The sequence below is a fragment of the Hemitrygon akajei genome, chromosome 10, assembly GCF_048418815.1.
Source record: "Hemitrygon akajei chromosome 10, sHemAka1.3, whole genome shotgun sequence".
NCBI classification, from domain to species: domain Eukaryota; kingdom Metazoa; phylum Chordata; class Chondrichthyes; order Myliobatiformes; family Dasyatidae; genus Hemitrygon; species Hemitrygon akajei.
The window spans coordinates 155874939-155894725 of NC_133133.1; the positions used below are offsets into that span (position 1 = coordinate 155874939).

General features: G+C 40.4%; 2 protein-coding genes across 11 annotated transcripts in view; one reads left to right on the top strand and one right to left on the bottom strand.

The window, feature by feature from the left end:
- The window catches only part of LOC140734855 (dedicator of cytokinesis protein 4-like), a 356660-nt gene extending 344251 nt beyond the window's left edge, over positions 1-12409 (bottom strand). For all 9 annotated transcript variants that reach the window (XM_073059457.1, XM_073059454.1, XM_073059460.1 and 6 more), the window contains exon 1: positions 12256-12409. In XM_073059457.1, coding sequence (XP_072915558.1) covers positions 12256-12292 — 37 coding nt within the window. In that variant the 5' untranslated portion in view covers positions 12293-12409. The remainder of the gene's footprint in view (positions 1-12255) is intronic.
- A 236-nt stretch (positions 12410-12645) lies between these two features.
- znf277 (zinc finger protein 277) overlaps positions 12646-19787 on the top strand; it is a 69009-nt gene continuing 61867 nt past the window's right edge. Inside the window, exon 1 of one of the 2 annotated variants that reach the window (XM_073059461.1) lies at positions 12646-12726. In XM_073059461.1, coding sequence (XP_072915562.1) covers positions 12693-12726 — 34 coding nt within the window. In that variant the 5' untranslated portion in view covers positions 12646-12692. Of the gene's footprint in view, positions 12744-19787 lie in introns of both variants that reach the window. The other variant, XM_073059463.1, reaches the window with a different exon arrangement.

Here is a 19787-nt window from a genome sequence, read left to right on the forward strand (position 1 = left end):
ATGTATATCCTTGAATATTCATTTCCCAGGCCCTGTCCACTTGAAGCCATGTCTCAGTTATTCCCACAACATCGTACTTGCCAATTTCCAACTGAGCCTCAAGCTCATCTACTTTATTCCTTATACTTCGTGCATTCATATATAATACTTTTAATTCGGTACTCCCCTCTCCATTCATATCAATTCCTATTTCACTCGGCCATACTGTATGATCTCTTCTTGTGCTTTCTACTCCATTGATTCTGTTGTCCTTTTTAACTTTATTTATTTTCATTTTCCCTTTAAGTCCATCCTTAAATTTCCAGTTCTTCCCCTCCCCCCACTTAGTTTAAACACATCCATGTTGCAGTGGCAAACCTGTCTGCCAGAATGCTGGTCCCCTGCCTATTAAGGTGCAACCCGTCCCTTTTGTACAATTCATCCCTACCCCAAAACAGATCCCAGTGGTCCAAGAATGTAAATCCTTGCTTCCTGCACTAGTTCCTCAGCCACACATTCAGATCCATTATCTCCCGGTTCCTGCTCTCTCCAGCACAAGGAACTGGAACCAAACCAGAGATAACCACCCTGGAAGTCCTGCTTTTCAGCCTTCTTCTGAGTTCTCTGAAGTCCCGCTGCAGAATGTCCTTCCTCTTCTTCCCGATGTCATTTGTGCCGATTTGCACTACCACTTCCGGCCGTTCACCTTCACCCTTGAGGATTCAAGTGCAAAATATCGACCAATTTCTGGAGTGACACGGAAAACAGAAGCAATGCTTCAGGACGTTCAAGAAGACTGGTATTAGCAACACAATGAGTGGGATCCGTAACAAACTACTAACTCCATCAGGCATCTCCCATTCCCACCTGGTTCTTACTGTGTCCTCATTAGCCATCTTGGAACCCTTAAAACTGGAGTAGAAACAAGTTATCCTCCTTCCTAAGGAGATGCCCAAGAAGCAACAGCAATTGGCTCAGGTATAACTGAACTATATCTGGCATGTTTTTCCATTGTATAATCCCAAGAGCCCCAATATTTTAACAATCTGTGGCTATGGAATTTATCATATGCTGCAGAAATTCTGCCCTCTTTTCCTCCTCCACCTTCATATATCTTTCCAATTTTCCCCTTGATAGCAATGTTGGAACTAACTAACACACGTTGGATCAATTCCAAACAATATCATATAATATCCATTTTCAAATCCTATGTGCCTCCTGAATTCCCAAGCACTTCACCTACATTGCTGGTGTGTATAAAAAATGAAACCTGCTGGATATTAGCTTTGTAGATGATGTTTAAAAAACTGTGCCTTAAAATAGACAATTGTAGAAGAATTTTACGGAGTTGTGACTGTTACACCTTAGAAAATTTGTGTGAAAGAGCATCAGCCCAATTTAGAATACCAGACACAAAGCTATTTAACACAGGGTGCTTTACCTATGAAAGTCACAGATGGCAACAAGTACAATAAACTGAAGGATTTAGAAGCCAAGCTCAGCATTCCCCCCCCCCCCAAGGAATTTAAAAGGCATAGTTTATCAAAGCTTTTGCACAGTGCTTTGAAGCAAATGTAATTTCAATTTGAGAGTCAAGATTCTACATGGTCTTTGTGCAGTGATAAGAGTGGAGAAAAATATACACAAGCCTAGAAATTTGAAAATTTTGCAGTAAGTCTCAGATCAAATGACCACCAAACCTACGGCATAAATTGAAAACTTATTTTGTTAGACCTTAGTTTTCACATGATGTACACTTTATGAAAATTTTATCCAGTTCACATCACATGGTGGCTGTCCAACTCTCAGCCACAACACTACAGCAAGGCAATTTTCTGATTAAATTTATCCTCATGCAAAACAGAAAGTAAATCATTTGGCCATTGCCACATTACAACTTCTCAGATCTTGCTGCACAGAAACTGAAAGTTTTTTTTCCTACATTACAATGACAACACTTCAGAAGTACCTAACTGCTGTAAAGCACAGAAACATCATCCGGTCATGTTAGTCCTTACCAAGTGTATGTTTTTTACTATCCACCTGAAGATTTTAACTATTACTTTACATATCACGGTCAATTTCATGCCTTTAAGATACTTGTAATATTTAATGTCAGTATTAATTACCTATGATAACCCAACAGTAGAGTCACCATCATGATGTTAGAAAACATGTGGCCAACCAGCATGTCAAGATATCAAAAGCAACAAATCATATTGGACCAGAGGCAAATATTGACATAGAACACCAGATTTCCTCTGCTTTTCTTTCAGGCATAACAAAGGATCTTTAACATTCTCAGGAGAACAGGGACTGCCTTGACTGATTCTCAGATTTAAGTGACAGCACTGTTTTGAAACATAAACCAAGATTATGTGTTTAAATCTGGGGTATGGAGTTTAATGAGAGGCAAAAACGCTACTACCAAAGCAAATCTGTCACCACAAAAACATGAGGAATTTGCAATAAGATTAGGATCTTGATTCAACATGATTAAATCCACAATCACAAAGCTTGATAAAGATAGATTCAAGTATGCTGCACTTGGTACAATGTGGCACATGGAATGGAGCTCCAAATAGCACTCGTCTACAAGATGATGACGGCATAATCATGAAATTAAAATAATCAACATTCAGAAGCAGCTGTTTCAGTGCAATATTACTAATCATGTTTGACAGTCCAGTAATTACACAACATAATTAGTTGGTAATATAAAATTATATATTTGGAAATTTGGAAGAAAGCCTTTTAATTGAGTCTTTCTCCTCTTTACAATTTTAACTTCTGAAATTGTCTCCAAGACATGCATTTTGTTGTTACTGGAGCGCAGTTTAATCCCAACGAAGTGAAGGGAAACCCCCATTAGCCTTACCACTACTTTACTATAGTGTTTAGAAGAAAGAGGATATGTGATAAACATATACAATCATACAAGATGTGAAATGCACTGGCCATCTCATGATAAGAATGAAAAGGCAAGTAAAACACACTACCAATTCTAGTTTAAGATAGTTGATATTTTATATTGTAATCAACAGCATACATGCTTGACTAATTTTGCACTATATGACCTTCCTTCATTCAAAGCTTGAATTCTTCCAGACATATACCCATAATTTACACTGAAGTTAAACATTAAACATACTTTGTCATTTTGCTTCCTAATTTTAAACATCAGTCTGCATAGCCATTGTACAATTTATGATTTTGAGATACCAATTTCCTCTTAATTCATCATGAAATTGAATGCAATGCACATGTCATCTTATTAATGAACTTGCAGCTGTTGTCTTACTATTTTTGCTTTTACTGCTATGCCTTAGAATATTATTAGTGACATCATTTTAGATCCATACTTTTTTTCACAAATAACTTCCAAGTAATACTTTGATGTTGAAACATTCAAGAAATACAAACGATAATCAAAACAGAATGCAACTTGTTTAATTCAAAACATTCAACATACAGCAATTTTGCCCGCAGGTCTGTGAGGTTTTGTTACTTTATAAATATGCTTTGTTGCTCAAGGCAAAATAAAAATCATGATTTGTAAAATGAGTCAGATAGGTCCATGAACCTTTGCAAATCTGAACTTCACAAAGACATTGATTTCCCATCGGAAAAAGGCAGAACACATGCCAATGAAGATCAGATATTACAATTTCATTTACTTCAGTAAATGTTTAACAGCAATTTTTTAAAAAAAAATACCATTTTACAACTATAGTTTTACAAGCATGAATTTGACAGCATTCTTCTGACAAGGACAGCATGTTTATTTTATTTGTCATTTCAATTGCTCACATCTTTGGCAATTCTCCCTGTTCTCCTCAGAAGATGCTCATCCTTTTCAATTTAATTAATTATACCTTGCTTCAAGGCTAAAATTCTTTACAGCATAATGCTTAAAAGGCAAACAAATGTTACAACCCATTTCAACTCACAAGGAAATGCAAATTAATATAACCAAGAAAAAAATGAGTTTAATAGGCAAAGATCAAAGTTCTAAATTTAATCCATAAAATGTTTCATTGCCTGTTTTATCCAGGGTCTATCATGAAAATGTTGTCTTTAAAAATATAAACTGAAAACTTAACATGTAATTAACATTACAGTTCACTTAACATTTAAATAAGTTAAATTTCATCTTTAGTTCAATTAACTATGATAAATCTACATTATTAACATTTCTCACAGTATGTGAATTTGCATCGACATACTGTAAGTTCCCTTTCTTTCTGTGATTTCATTACTCTGTGCTGATGAAAAATCGATCCATTCACCACTCTGTCTTTGAAATTGCTAACATATTGGGCAAAGGGTTCAACTCTCGCAGGATGTTGCAACTTCAGTACACATAGCCTACCTAACATCCGGTCTGGCAAACCAAATGCCTCCAACCAATTAAACTGTTCACTTAACTCTCTGTAAACTATCCTGAAGATTAAATCTTATTTTGCAGTGAATAGGTGTAAAATGAATGCATTCACATAAACAAACCGTGACTGTCACTTCCTTTCTCTTACTTTTAAAGCCTCATCCACATGCATGACATGAACTGCCTGCACAGCCCAAATTTCCCCACAGCAAAGCATATCTCAATACCATTTGGGACAGCTGTTTTATTAGTATCACTGCAGGAACAAATAGTGGCCAAAATGAAATGAAACCATTTTCATGCTATCTTCTATGCTATCATGCTGATTGGATCTCAGTTAAAACCTAAAAATGAACAAATACACCTCTGACTACATAATAGAGGCTTTGAGACATGAGCACATCATTTTCCATATCAAGACCACAATATTATACTACCAAGATCATGAAATTATGGGAAAACCAAGTTGTGTGGCAGATACAAAAAAATTGGATGGCAAAACTGTACAAATGGGAAACAAAGTGCTGGAAAAACTTGGCATGTCGGGTGGCATCTATGGTCAGTAATGAATAGCCAACATTTCAAGCCAAAGCCCCTCATCAGCACTGGAAAGAAAGAGGGCACAAGGCAGAATAAAAGGGTTGGGAGAAGGGGAGCAGCACAAGCCAGTGGGTGATAGGGAAATCCAGGTGAGGCGGGGAAGGTAATTAAGTGAAAGAGGCTGGGGAACGTGGGAATGATGTGACAACTAGGAGGTGACTGGTGCAGGAGACCAAGGGCTGAAGATGCAATCCTGACAGTGGACCATGGAATAAAGTGAAAGAGGCAAAGATGGAGAAACAGAGGGAGGAAGGTACAAGTAATGGGCAAGTCATGAGAGTGGAGGAGGGGATGGAGAACGGGTACAGAGGCCAGAAGGTTAAGGAAAAACAAGGGATGGATAAGGGAAATGGGGGGGGGGGGGCTGGTCACCTTAACTTAGAGAAATTGATATTGATGCCATCAGGTCGGAGAACACCAAGACAGACCATGAGAAAAGTAATGTGCCATAAAATTATATAAACAAGTGAATCAATTTGCCTGTTCAATTGGTAAGATTTATATTGAGCCTCATATGGGAAAACAACCATGAAAGTTAACCCAGAATGTTGATTTGTCTCCCATGCTCATCTGCATTCTTTTGACTCCCCATTTCCTCAAAAAGGTAATAGTAATTACTGTTCAAACAAAAGTAAAATGAAAGAGTGAAATAATGTTAAAGCTTTCACTTGATAGCTATGATGACCATCTTCAGAATCAGGTTAATTATCACTGACATGTAATGTGAAATTTGTAAACTTAGCAGCAGCAGTTCAATGCAATACACAATCTAGCAGAGAGAGAGAAAAAAAACATAATAAACAAGTGAATCAATTACATATATTGAATAGATTTTAAAAACATGCAAAATCAGAAAAACTGTATATTTTTTTTAAAGTGAGGTAGAGTTCAAAGCTGATTTTGATTAATGCTAGTAAATCAAAATTTATTGACTGCCTAATGATAGCAAGGTTTATTAGTATTGCTGGTTCATTAGACCAAGGACATTAAATTTGAAAATTGTACCTTGTTTGTAGCTACGTATTTTTCCTGACAGAAATCCAGTAACAGTGGTCAATAGCAATGTATGTGGAGTTTTCAGCCATAGACATGCAATTTACTATGCCAACTTGATATAAAACACTAACAAGAAAAACTGCTTAATTATGTAAGCAGTTCAAAGGATTTCAGTAAAAACAAATGTAACTTTCTCCAGCTACACTTACTGGAATTGACTGATAAGGCAGCCTGGACTTGCTGAATGAAATTTCAATCATAAAATAACAACTTAAAATAATATTCTATTTCCACAAGTGATGTTTAACCAAGTGCTAAAAAGGAAGTGCTGGAAGATTATTTTTACACCAAAATGATGATAATTAAGCAAAAATTCAGGAAGTGTATCAATAATTCAAATATTTAAAGCTTTCCAAAGTAATGCAAGTTGATCTTGACCAGGTATGCTCTTAACAATAACTCAGGAAATATTTCTAACCCTGAAAACCTACCAATAAATGAACACCCCATAACATGGCATACATGTACTATTAGTTTAGATCAAATGAGAATTGTCTAAAAAAAAAACTAAATTTACAGGAAATATGGAACTTTAATTACAAAATAGCACAGTCATATGGCACATTCTTCTAAGGACCATCAGTTTGTCATGGTGAAGTGGTTTCCTCAGTTCCTAAGATCCCAAGAGCGATGCCATCTTAAGCTTAACCACCTGGCACTTCCGCTCCTGGCAGGATCACTCGTAGTGGTAAGGTCAAGAGGGAGGCTGCAGACAAAGAGCAATCCAACAAAGACCTCAAGGTGACGACACATCACAACAGCAGTGAAGGTAGAGGAAGGTGCAGCAGTGAAGGGTCCCCAGTCAACTTGTCTTCCTTGCCACTGGAGTAGGACCAAAAGAAGCTGCAGAAGGTTGTAAACCTAATCAGCTCCATCTTGGGCACTAGCCTACAAAGTACCCAAGCAATCTTTAGAGAGTGGTGTCTCAGAATGGCAGCGTCCATTATTAAGGACCTCCAGCACCAGGGCATGCCCTTTTCTCACTGTTACCATCAGGCAGGAGATACAGAAGCCTGAAGGCACACACTCAGTAATTCAGGAACAGCTTCTTCCCCTCTGCCATCCAATTTCTAAATGAACATTGAAGCTTTGGACATTACCTCACTTTTTTCAATATATAGTATTTATGTTTTTGCACATTTTAAAAAATCTATTCAAAATATGTAACTGATATTCTTGTTTACTTATTATATTTTATTTATTATTATTTTTTCTCTCTCTGCTAGATTATGTATTGCATTGAACTATTGCTGCTAGGTTAACAAATTTCACGTCACATGCCGGTGATAATACACCTGATTCTGATTCTGGAATCTGACCCAGATCTATAAAAACAGTACAGTGGCTGCCCATGCATCAGTCTCCCCACGTTAACCAAAGTCACACACAGTTATTTTCCATTCAGAGAATCTGCTGCACAGAAACAGGCTCTTTAGACCAACTTGCCTATGCCATCCAAGGCAACCAAGCTGGTCCCATTGCTTGCAGTAAAACATATACATCAAGGAGCATATAGATTCAATATCCTGAAGTGTAAGAGATTGATTTAAAAGCAAAGTTTTATTAAATATAAATTGCTGACAACAGAAAACAAAATATCCATCAACTCCATATGCTGATAATCTCAAAGTAGGCTGTCAATGCCTCAGATGGTTAGCATTAATGAAAATACTATTTAAAAGCTGCACACTATACTTGAATGCTGCTTATTTATTTTGTACAGAATATATAAACAGAACAAAGCATGCTTTTTATAGTAATACCAAAGGCATACATTTTGTTTTACCTTCAGCAATCCTATACATTTATTACAAATGTGATGAAACCTTCGATCCTGCTTAGCTGATGTTATCATTGACAATTTCTCCACTGGTTCCTCAGCACATGAACGGAAGAGTAGATCTTTAAGCTGGTGAAATGCTGGGCTAATAATAGAATAAGTTAGAGACATTTTTGATGTCAAGCAGTTTAGGATTTCAACCAGTAGGTTTCTGTGATCAATTAGTACTTATGTACAATTTGCATGAATTCAGCAAAGACTTATTTGGAAATGTTGGTTGATGTGTGTTACAGGTGCTGTTCCTCCAACCTGAGAGTGGCCTCATCATGGTAGTAGAGGAGGCCGGGTCAGAATGGGAAGGAGAATAAAAATGGATGGTCAGTGTGAAATCCCGCCAGGTGTGGCGGACAGAGCGAAGGTGCTCAACCAAACAGAGCCCCCCCATCTACGTTGGATCAAACCACTGCAGAGAAGACCACACCAAGAATAGTAGACGACCCTAACAAACTCGCAGGTGAAGCGTTGCCTCACCCGGAGGGACCACTTGAGGCCCTGAATGGAGGAAGTGAAGGGGATGATGTAGCATCTGTGTCAGTTGGAGCAGCAACATCTCATATTCCCGCTGGGTGGCCTCCAGTCTGACAGCACGAACATCAAATTGTCTAACTTCTTGTAATTTCTCCTTTCTCCATTGTGGCTCCCTCCTTCCCCTTTACCTTGTCCTTACCTGCCCATCACCTCCCTCTGCTGCCCCTCCTCCTTCCCATCATCCAAATTCCTCTCTTATCAGATTCCTCCTGCTTCAGCCCTTTATCGTGTCCCCCCTATCACTTAACAGTTTCTTATTCCCCTGTCCCCCACCTACCCACCATCCCCCTCACCTCACCTGGCTTCACCTATCACCTGCCAGCTTGTCATCATCCCCCTCCCCCCACTTTCCTATACTGGCTTCTTCCTTCCCAGTCCTGATAAAGGGGCTCGGCCCGGAACGTCTGCTGTTTTATTCCCTTCACAGATGCTACTTGACCTGCTGAGCTCCTGCTACATTTTAGATTTCTGGCATCTCTTGTGCTTCACTGCCCAAATGCCAAACTGCCCTCCCACCTCTTTTACTTTCTTCCATGTTCTACCTTCCTCTCCAATTAGATTTCATCATCCTCAGCAATGTTACTTCCACTTAACACATCCCAGCTTCTAGCAGGGTTCCTATTCCCCCATCCCGATCCGCTTCCCACCCCCTCCTTACCTGGATTTACCCAACTGTTGGCTCTTGCTCACATCCTTCCACTCACTTTAAAAAAAAATACTGACCATCTCCCCCCTTTCTTTTAGTCCATATGAAGTCTTGACTGGAAACATTGAATGTTACTTCCCTCCTTAGATGCTGCGTGGTTTGTTGAGTTCCCCCAGCTTTTCGTCTGTTACTCCAACGCCTACAGACTTGTGTCTTTATCAGAGTACATTCTCTCACTGCAATGTGTTGAGAAGTGTTGAAAAAAAATTCTCACAACCCTGTATCCGATTGCACAATTGCTGAATTCAAATACCTACCGGAGCACGGATTCTCTTTAATAGAACTTCCTCTATTGTTATTCCTATTCAATACAGATGATATTCCCAAACCAAATACAAATCTGAAACATTGTTAGTAAACATAGATCAAAGGAATTTTCACAAAAGAGATATCTTAATAAAGCATTTGCAAGGCTTTAATTTCATGCACAGCTAGAAAACAAAACCGCTGTTGAAATCCATGAAAGTAAAGCTTGCACAAAAATTTCCACTCCTACAGACTTAACCATCTTTATCCCTGTCTGTGCAAATAGCTTCGAGATCTGCAGTTACACATTTGGGTATCTGCAAGATGCTGTTCACAGTTAACAATATCCATGTTTTCCTGCAGGTTGCCATCATACTGTTGCAAGACAAATGAAAAGGGCTTTGTGTCTGATTGGTAAATTTTTAATCATCCCCTCCCACCCCCATCCACCAAGGGTACAGTTAAATGCAAGGCTCTCAGCGGAACCATTCTAATGAAGAGGCTAAATTTCAAATGTCTGCTTTCTCCTCTGAAGCTGACTGGCTTGTCATTTCTCTCAGCATTTTTTGTTTTGCTTCAACCAGCATGTGCGTTTATTCTACAATTAACTTTGTTTTCAGTGCACAGAATAGCACATTTTAATTGATTGTTTCAGTACAATAAATGTTAAGAGTCTTTTCTGTATTAATTAAATCTGGCTTTAGACCACAATGTCTCCGCATCTTGCAATCAACTCTCCACAAAAATTAAATTTCATATGTTACAGTTTCAAGTTTTATTCCAAAAATATCAATGAATTCTCCAAATAGTTACACTCGAATAAAACAAACCCTCTGCTGCAACCTAATTTTTTTCTGAAAGTGCATTATCATTACAAGTAAAATGTTTGCTCTCCATAGCTGAATGGCCAATGAAAGTTGATCCCTTTGAAGACAATGAGAAAAGAATGAAACTAATATTGGCTCAGTTATCTTCAAACCGGCCTGTAGCAGGTAACATTTACTAAAGAAGAAACTGTTAGAGATCAGTAACGCAGGCAAACAAAGTCGCCAAATGGTCTCCAAACGCCACGGAAAGAGAATAGTGAATTGAGAGGTGTGAGATGTACACGAATTACTAAAAGTAACTCCAGTCCTGGTGAAGGGTCTCGGCCCGAAACGACGACTGTTTTACTCTTTCCCTTAGATGCTACCTGACCTGCTGAGTTCCTTCAGAATTGTGTGCGCGTTGCTTGGATTTCCAGCATCTGCAAATGTTCTCGTTCTGATTAAAAATGAAACTTGTTTTGGTTTCCATTTCTATCTCTGTTCAGGTGAGCCAGAGCTCGGAAACATTAGTTAAACCCTTCTGACAACTCGCAATAACGGTGACATTTTCAATGCACCTTCACAGTCACCGAGCGCCTTGTCCGAGAACAACTTATTCTCAGCAAAGCTTTCTCAGCTAACTCGTAACCAGTAATAACAAAACGCATTGATTCCGAAATAGTTTATTTCTCCACAGCGACTCCCGAGAATTGTTTACAGCCAGGAAGGTTTTAACGCAATGCCAATTTGACTGACCACCTGCGTGACAGAACCCATCCATCACTTTGCATTCCCTCTCGGATGACCACATCAATCGACGTGCTGACCTCACTCCTGGCGATGATAAGTAAATCTCACAACTCCCAATCCATCCATTCCACTGGGAGTGTAATCGTGAGATAAAGATCGACTGCCGGCTCTATTTGAATTCCAGAATGATTTGCTGCAAAACCTTGGCCAAATCGCCGAGGGAAATGGAAAATCTCGATCCACTGATCGGCGGGGGGAAACTAACTCGAGGTGTGCCCTGGCAGTTTCTCCAAAAGGCGCCAGAATTGGGATTTAACTGAACTGATAACCATACATAGACAACTTCTGTCTGATCTGACAATTAGTCATCTCTGAATTATAACGGACACCCATTCACAGGAATCCCGAGGAGAGTCATACGCAAACCTTTTCCTCTCCGCCTAAATTCCAACAGCGCTCCATGATCTGCCCTCGGGCTAGTTTAAAATATTCATAACAGGCGGCAGTGGAACAACTTCTGCTGAGATGCTCAGATTTGTAAAATGCCAGTGAAGTGATTTATTGAGAGTTCTTTTTAAAATTCCATCACCCGCTATTAAAAGCAGTTTTAATATCAATATCCCAACCTACCGCTTTGTTATTACGGTCGGAAGATTTAAAAAAAATCAAACCATTTCTCTTTTGAAGCGCGCACAATCTGTTTTTAATGATTAATAAAAAGGAATCCCTCGGACCTAGTTATTCTGTTTACAAATTTATCATTCCCTAAACTTTACGCAACTCGGACAAACAACCAGATTACAAAGAGTGACAATCGGAAGGCTACAAACCCCGGCCAGATATAAACGGGCAGTATTCTTCAGAGATGTGTCTATGCGTATTCATAATCTTTGTTTGCACGCATAAACAGGTTTATTTTGCAAAGACAATAGAAATATTGGGATTAGCGTGTTAAAAGACATGGAAAATATAACAAATGAAGCAAAACAAAGGCAGGATAGAAAACTCAGAGGCGATGGCTAAAACGTTAGCGGAAGGTTAAAAAGGAAAAGGTAGCGGGAGCACAAAGCAGTCGGGAAACCAGCATTTCTCCCTCTTCCTCTGAGCCAAGGACATTTTTAATATGAGCATAGAAACGGAAAATTAAAAATAGGCAGCCCAATTATAACGCACGAGAGGAACAGCTTGCGCCCTCAAAGAAGCCGTATTACACCGGTTCAGTTCTTCTCAGCTTTTTTGGACTCATCGCTTTGCCTCTGCATCGACCCCAGTCACTGGCACCAGCCGCACTCTCTCAAACTCATTGCAATTCAATAGCGGGGGGCTCAAATCACGCAGAGTGAAGCCGCAATACACTCACCGACACCGTATTTTTCATTGTCTGTAGGTATCCACATCGTCGAACCAGATAAACGATAAATGCAATATTTGCACAACAATGAAACTTGTCCCCTAACGTGCCCTAGTTACTGAGCAGTTTATCCACGGGACCATTGTTCAGACTCTGGACAGGCAAGAACCCTACAGGCGCAAAGGCTGCTAGGAGCTGTAGTCCCGCATTGGTAGTACTATAAGGAATTCTGGGAACAGTAGTTTCTTCAGTTGAGGAAGGCGCGCTGTTTTCTGGGAGATGTAGTTCTGACCGTTCGCTTTGCCTCGATATCAAAGCGATACCGAACTACAAGGCTCCTAGGTCATGACGCGAATTACTTCCATCGATTTCGATCTACAATTGGCTGCGGACCGGTTGTTATGCTTTCCCACGGGTGACGTAAAACCGATAAGCCGGGCGGCGTGATGGCGGCCGTGGGTACGGCAAGTACCAGCGAAGGTGGTAAAATGTGCAACGTGAGCCGTTCCTTGTTAGTTGTGGTGGGGCAGGGGGGAGGTGAGGGCGTTGTTAGTCGTGGGAAGGGAACAACATGATACTATCGTGGGTGAATGTCAGTAATGGACAGTTACGGGGATTTGTGTTTCACTTTTTCTGAAAGCGTCAGATGTTGCACTTTTAAATTGAATCTCGCAGTACGCATTGATTTCTTTTTCTCACCCTGTAGAACATTGAAGAGGGGATCCGGATTGTGCCCTTGTAGAGAATCCCGGAATCCCAACTGTTTAGACTGTGTTGATACAAAGGATTGATACTTCACTTTGGTGTTAAAGGTCAACGTGAAGGTTGTAAAACCAGGGTGGATAGTTAATATGAGAGAGGGAGAAATCTGATGCAATTTATTGAAACAATAATTTCTTAGATTATTTTTAAAAATGTCATAAAATGCTGAAAACATTCAGCCGGATCAGGCAGTACATAGAACAGTACAACACAGGAACAGGCCCTTCAGCCCAGTGTTATGCCGAACTAATTAAGTCACTAATTAAATGTCCAACCAAATTAATCTTTTCTAAATACGAAATTGCTATAGCCTCACATCAAGGCTCCAAGATTCTGCTGCAGATCGGCACTAATAGGGAGCTGGCCATTAACAGCTGTTTCCAATTAACTTCCCCTAGTTACTGCCTAATATTCTTACAATTTACCCGACTTCAATTTAATACAGTATTCCTACAAGGTCTGTACTTGCCTAAAGCTATCTTACAACTTAAGGAATTATGATCACTCTTCCCTCACTGAAAGGTCAGTCACCTGATATGGCTCATTACACAGCACTGGGTCCAATATGGTTCCTCATCTTGTTGGACTATCTCTAATATTGATTTAAGAAATCCTCATGGATGCACCTAACAAATTCTACCCTGTACAATCCTCTTGTACTAAGGAGGTCCCAGTCTACATTAGGGAAGTTGAAGTCACCCACTTCTTTCCCAAATATGAGTGTATATATTGGTTTCCCGAGGGCTATGGCTCTACTTTCTGACCTGATGTTCTAGTTTTCAGCTCCTTCCAAACAGGTTTAAACCTTCCCCAGTAAAACCAGTGAACCTCCCGGCCAGTATATTTGTTCCCCTCCAATTAAAATGAAACCTGTCCCCTGGATTTCCACATCTTGTAGTAATACATATTTAACCAAGCTGACTTAAAGTTTCTGCTGAAGGGTCATCAACCTGAAATATTAAGTCTGTTTCTTTTCCACAGATGTTGGCTGACATCATGAGTGTAGCCGGCATTATTTTTTTGGGCTTTATCTTTTCAATTGCTTATTTGCATCCTTGAAATATTTGATGCAACGATAATAGATAAAAGATTTTGTGGTACATTTCTCAACAATGTCTGTGCTGCAGTTCATTTGAGTGTTATCTAGATTTTAAAATATGCTTCTAAGTATTCAATTTTGTTCTTTAAATTGCAGCAGTTTATGAAGTTTGCTTGCTACCAAGTTTTCAAAGCTGATTTCCGCAAAAGAATTGTTGAAAGTTCTAGTGTATTATAATCATAGATCACTACAGCACAGAAACAGGTTCTTTGACCCTTCTAGTCTGTGCCAAACCATTAATCTGCCCAGTCCAATCGACCTACACCTAGACCCTGGCCCTTCATACCCATCCTATCCACATTTCTCTTATATGTTGAAATAAACCCCACACCCACCCACTTGTACTGGCAGCTCATTCTACACTCTCACCACCTTCTGAGTGAAGAAGTTCCCCCTCATGTTCCCCTTAAACGTTTCGCCTTTCACCCCTAACTCATACCCACCCAACCTCAATGCAAAAAGCCTCCTTGTATTTGCCCTATTCGTTATCCCTCATAGTTGTGTATACCTCTATCAAACTTCTACATTCTAGAGAATAAAGTTCTCATCTATACAACCTTTCAAAATGATTGAGGTCCTCAGGTATCAGCAACATCCTTGTAAATTTTCTCTGCACTCTTTCAATCTTACATTTTTCCCGTAAATAAGGACCAAATCTGTACACAATATTTCAAATAAGGCCTCACCCTTGTACAATTTAATTAGAACATCCCAAATCCCATACTTGGTACATTGATTTGTGAAGGCCAGTGTGTCAAAAGCTTTCTTTGCAACCGTATCAATCTGTGATGCCACTTTCAAGGAATTATGAGTCTGTATTCCCTGATCCCTGTGTTCTACCACAATTCTCAGTGCCCTACTGCTCACCATTTACGACCTACCCTGGCTGGTTCTCCCAAAGTGCAACACCTCATAGCTGACTGCATTAAATTCCATCTACCAATTTTCTGCACATTTTTCCAGTTGGTTCAAATCCTGCTGCAGGCTTTGATAGTCTTCCTTGCTGTCTACTACGCGCTCAATCTTGGTGTCATCTGCAAATCCAGTTTACTGCATTATCATCAAGGTCGTTGACATAGATGTCAAACAACACCAGACCTGCACCTATCCCTATGGCACATCACTAGTCAAAGGCCTTCAATCAGAGAGGCAACCATCTACCTTCTCTCTTGGCTTCTTCCTTGAAGCTAATGACTAATCCAATTTACTACCTCATTTTGAATGCCAAATGACTGAACCTTCTTGACCAGCCTCCCATATGGGACCTTGTTAAAGACCTTGCTAAAGTCCATGTAGACAAGCATCCACTGCCTTAGCTTCATCAATTTTCCTGGTTGCTTCCTCGAAAAACTGGATAAGATTGGTTAAACATGACTTACCTTGCACAAAGCCATGATGCCTATCTCTGTCTATCCAAATACTTGTATATCTGGTTCATTAGAATACCTTACAATAACTTTCCCCCTACAGATGTCAGGCTCACTGGCCTGTAATTTCTTGACATATTCTTAAAGCCTTTCTTAAAGAACAGAACAACATTAGCTATCCTCCAATCCTCCATCAACTCACCTGTGCTTGAGGATGTTTCAAATATCTTGCTGGTGGCCCTTCAGTTTCTGCACTAGCCTCCCACAGAGTCCAAAGGAACACATTATCAGGCCCTGTGAATTTATCCACCCTAGTTTGCCTCAAGACAGCAAACACCTCTTCCGTAATCTGTACAGGGTGCATGACCTCGCTGATGCATTGCCTCGCGTCTGTAGGCTCCGTGTCTGTCTCCCAATGAAATACAGATGCAAAAAATCCATTTAAGATTTCTCTCATCCTTTTGTTCTTAATATATCTGTAAAAGCCCCAAGGATTCTCCTTCACCTTGTCTGCTAGAGCTACCTCATGCCTTCCTTTAGCCCTCCTGATATCCTTTTTAAGTGTTCTCTTGTGTTTCTTGTACTCCTCAAGTAACTCATTTGATTCTACCTGCATTAGATTAGATTAGATTCAACTTTATTGTCATTGTACCAAGTACAGATACAAAGCCAATGAAATGCAGTTAGCATCTAAGCAAAAGTGCAAAAAATAGTGTTATTTACAAAATAACTGCAAATAAAAAGTAAGTGCTATAGCACACAAATATAAAAGTACATATATGGGTGCAATATTGCTTAGTGCTGTGATGTGAGGTTCAGCAGGATCACAGCCTCAGAGGAAGCTCTTCCTGTGCCTGCTGGTGCGGGAGCGGAGGCTCCTGTAGCGCCTACCGGATGGGAGGAGAGTAAAAAGTCCATGTTTAGGGTGAGATGCATCCTTGATAATGCTTTTCGCCCTGCCCAGGCAGCGTTTATGGTAGATGTTTTCAATGTTGGGCAATTGGGTGCCGATAATCAACTGGGCAGTTTTCACCACCCGCTGGAATGCTTTGCCATCCGATACGGGCCAATTGCCATACCACACTGAGATGCAGTTGATGAGTATGCTCTCAATGGTACAGCAGTAAAAGTCCGTCAGTATCCTGGGACAGAGGTGAGCTTTCTTGATGCTCTGCAGGAAGTAAAGGCACTGTTGCGCCTTTTTGATCAGGATGGAGGAGTTCAGGGACCAGGTGAGATCCTCGGAAATGTGGACACCAAGGAATTTGAAGCTTGATACACACTCCACTACAGCTCCGTTGATGTAGATGGGGACGTGAGTGTGGCTCCTAGTTCATTATCTGCAATGAACCTCCTTGTTCTTAACCAGGACCTCATGAAAACCAAGGTTCCAGAAACCTGTTAACCTTGCCTCGTGTTCTGACAGCATGTCTTTTGCTTTAATGGCACGGTAGTCAACAAAACAAATTACAGACAAGTATTATCTCACATAATTTTTCCTTTCTAGTCTGAGTCAATAATATAGTTTGTTCATTCGTTATGTGCCATGTCACATGGCGTGGACGATCATGGTCTTTCCATGACCATGGTTCTTGGCAGATTTTTCTTTGTAAGTGGTTTGCTGTTGTCTTTTTCTGGGCAGTATCTTTACAGGACGGGTAACTCCAGCCATTATCAATACTCTTCAGTATTAAACCACTGCTTGGCGTCAGGCTTGTGATGTGCACCAGCTGCTCAGACAACCATCCACCATATGCTCCCATGGCCTTATGTGACCCTGATTGCGGGCAAACATGTGGTACACCTTGCCCAGGGGTGACTTGCAAGCTAGTGGAGAGAAGAATTGCCTTGTACTTCCTTTGATAGAGACATATCTCCACCTCACCGCCCGAAATAATATATGAAGCGCTTGTCAAATCTAGACTATGGGCTTTTATTTTCCATCATTTAATTTTAGAATATTGGCAAGATCTACTTGGCTTGAAAAGGCAATGGTGAACTGTCAGGATGGTGTGTGACTTGGAGTGAGCTGTATTTTGTCCCCAGTTCCCTGCTGACCTAATACCCTGTTGGTAAATATTTGTGATTTGTGAAGTATTTCTCTAATCTTGAAGAGCACCAGTATTTTATTGATTATGGATTTTGTGCTCATGTCAAGGAAGGAGTAAATATTTGGACTGCTGATTTGAGTACCAGTCTAGCAAACCAATCTGCTCTGCATGCCGTCAATCTTTTATAATGTTGCTTTCTTGGAAAGTGGAGAGTATTCCATTGGGTTTGTGAATTGAATCGTGCAGAAGGTGAAATGATCTAACGGAGTCAGACACATGGTGAGATATTCACTGGAGGGTACCCAGATTCTGATTTGCTTTTCCAGCCACACTGTTTGAGTCGCTATTGTGATGATTCTCCAGGATGCTGAATAGGATAGGTCACTCAGCAAAGGTAGTGCTGCTAAAGACAAGTGGGTCTTGTCATTGTGTACTGGTTGCGTAACGTGAATATTACTTAACGCATGGAAAATATCTGAATGTTGTACAGTTCTTGATACTTTCAGGGGTGTTGCTTAATTTTTCTGGGGAGATGAAATTGGAATTGAATATTGTGCAGTCATTTGCAAACACATTGAATGTTATAGTAAAATAAAAGTAATTCAAGCGACTGAAGATGGTTGTGCTAGGTTGCAACCAGGGAAGGAGCATTGCTTTGGAGATTTGTATATGTGGTTCTCTGAATTACCGTACAGCATATATGTCAAACTCAAGGCCCGCGGGCCAAATCCGGCCCGCGGTGGAATTATCTTTGGCCCGCGAGATAATATCTAATTACTATTAAAGCTGGCCCCAGTAATCGAAGCGCCTATGGCGTATGATATGGCTAATGCTGAGTTTATTCAGGTACCAGGTTTTCAGGGTTTTTAGTGTTTATTCGGTTTCCCTGGTTTATTTCCTGAATATCATTAATGAATAAATTTTTTTTCTATTAGAGCTGGCCCACCGGTATATTGCATGCACCACTAATACTACAAATCCCACAATGCACTGCCAGTGCATTGCTCGCGCTTGCCTTACTCTCTCATCAGCATCCTTACGGCACTAGTCACGTGTGGTCAACTTTCAGCTATCCCTCACCCCAAAAATGGCTGAACAAAAGGTGGACTTTGAAAACAGGGGTTTTCAAGGCCGGTGGGAGGCAGAGTATATGTTTGCAGATATAAAGGGCAAACCTGTTTGTCTTGTGTGCGGAGACGGTGTGGCTGTAATTAAAGAATATAACGTAAGACAACACTATGAAACGAAACACCACAACAAATACAAGCATCTGGACAAGAAACAGAAGCTCCAGAAGGTAGAAGAGTTGAAAAGAAGTCTGGCGTCACAGCAGGCTATGTTCACAAAAGCCAAAACACAAAGTGAGGCTGCTGTAAAGGCTAGTTTTATTGTGGCAGCAGAGATCGTAAATCAGCCCGGCCCTTTACCGAGGGAGAATTTGTTAAAAACTGCATGATGAAAGTTTGCGACGTCGTGTGCCCAGATAAAAGGCAAGCATTTTCAAATGTGAGCCTGAGCAGAAACAACGTTGCTGACCGTGTGCGTGAGCTTGCCACCAATCTACAACAACAGCTGGTGGGGAAGGGAAGAGATTTCATCGCATATTCCCTTGCTGTGGATGAGAGCAGGGACACTTCTGATACTGCCCAATTGTCAATTTTCATTCGTGGAGTGGACTCAAGTCTGTGTGTAACAGAGGAACTTTTGGGATTAAGATCAATGCATGGCACAACTACTGGAAAAGATCTCTTTGAAGAGGTATCCAGATGTGTAAATATAATGAGGCTGCCTTTGGATAAACTTGTGGGACTGACGACAGATGGAGCGCCCGCGATGTGCGGTCAAAAGAGTGGATTGGTGGGCAGGATCCGGGAGAAGATGCGGGAGGAAAACGGCGCAGGTGAGCTGACAGCTTATCACTGCATCATACACCAGGAATCGTTGTGAGGCAAAGCCTTGAAAATGGAACATATAATGAGCACCATAACACGAACAGTTAACTTAATAAGAGCCAAAGGTTTGAATCACCGCGAGTTCAAGTCGTTTCTGGAGGAGTTGGGTTCAGAATATAATGATTTGCCCTATCACACAGAGGTGCGATGGTTAAGCCAAGGAAAAGCGCTGAAAAGATGTTTCGAGTTGCATGAGGAGATCTGTCAGTTCATGGAAAGCAAAGGGAAAGACACAACAGGGATAAAAAGTTGCTTTGTGAAATGGTGTTTCTGTGTGACATCACGAGCCATCTCAATGCGCTCAACCTGC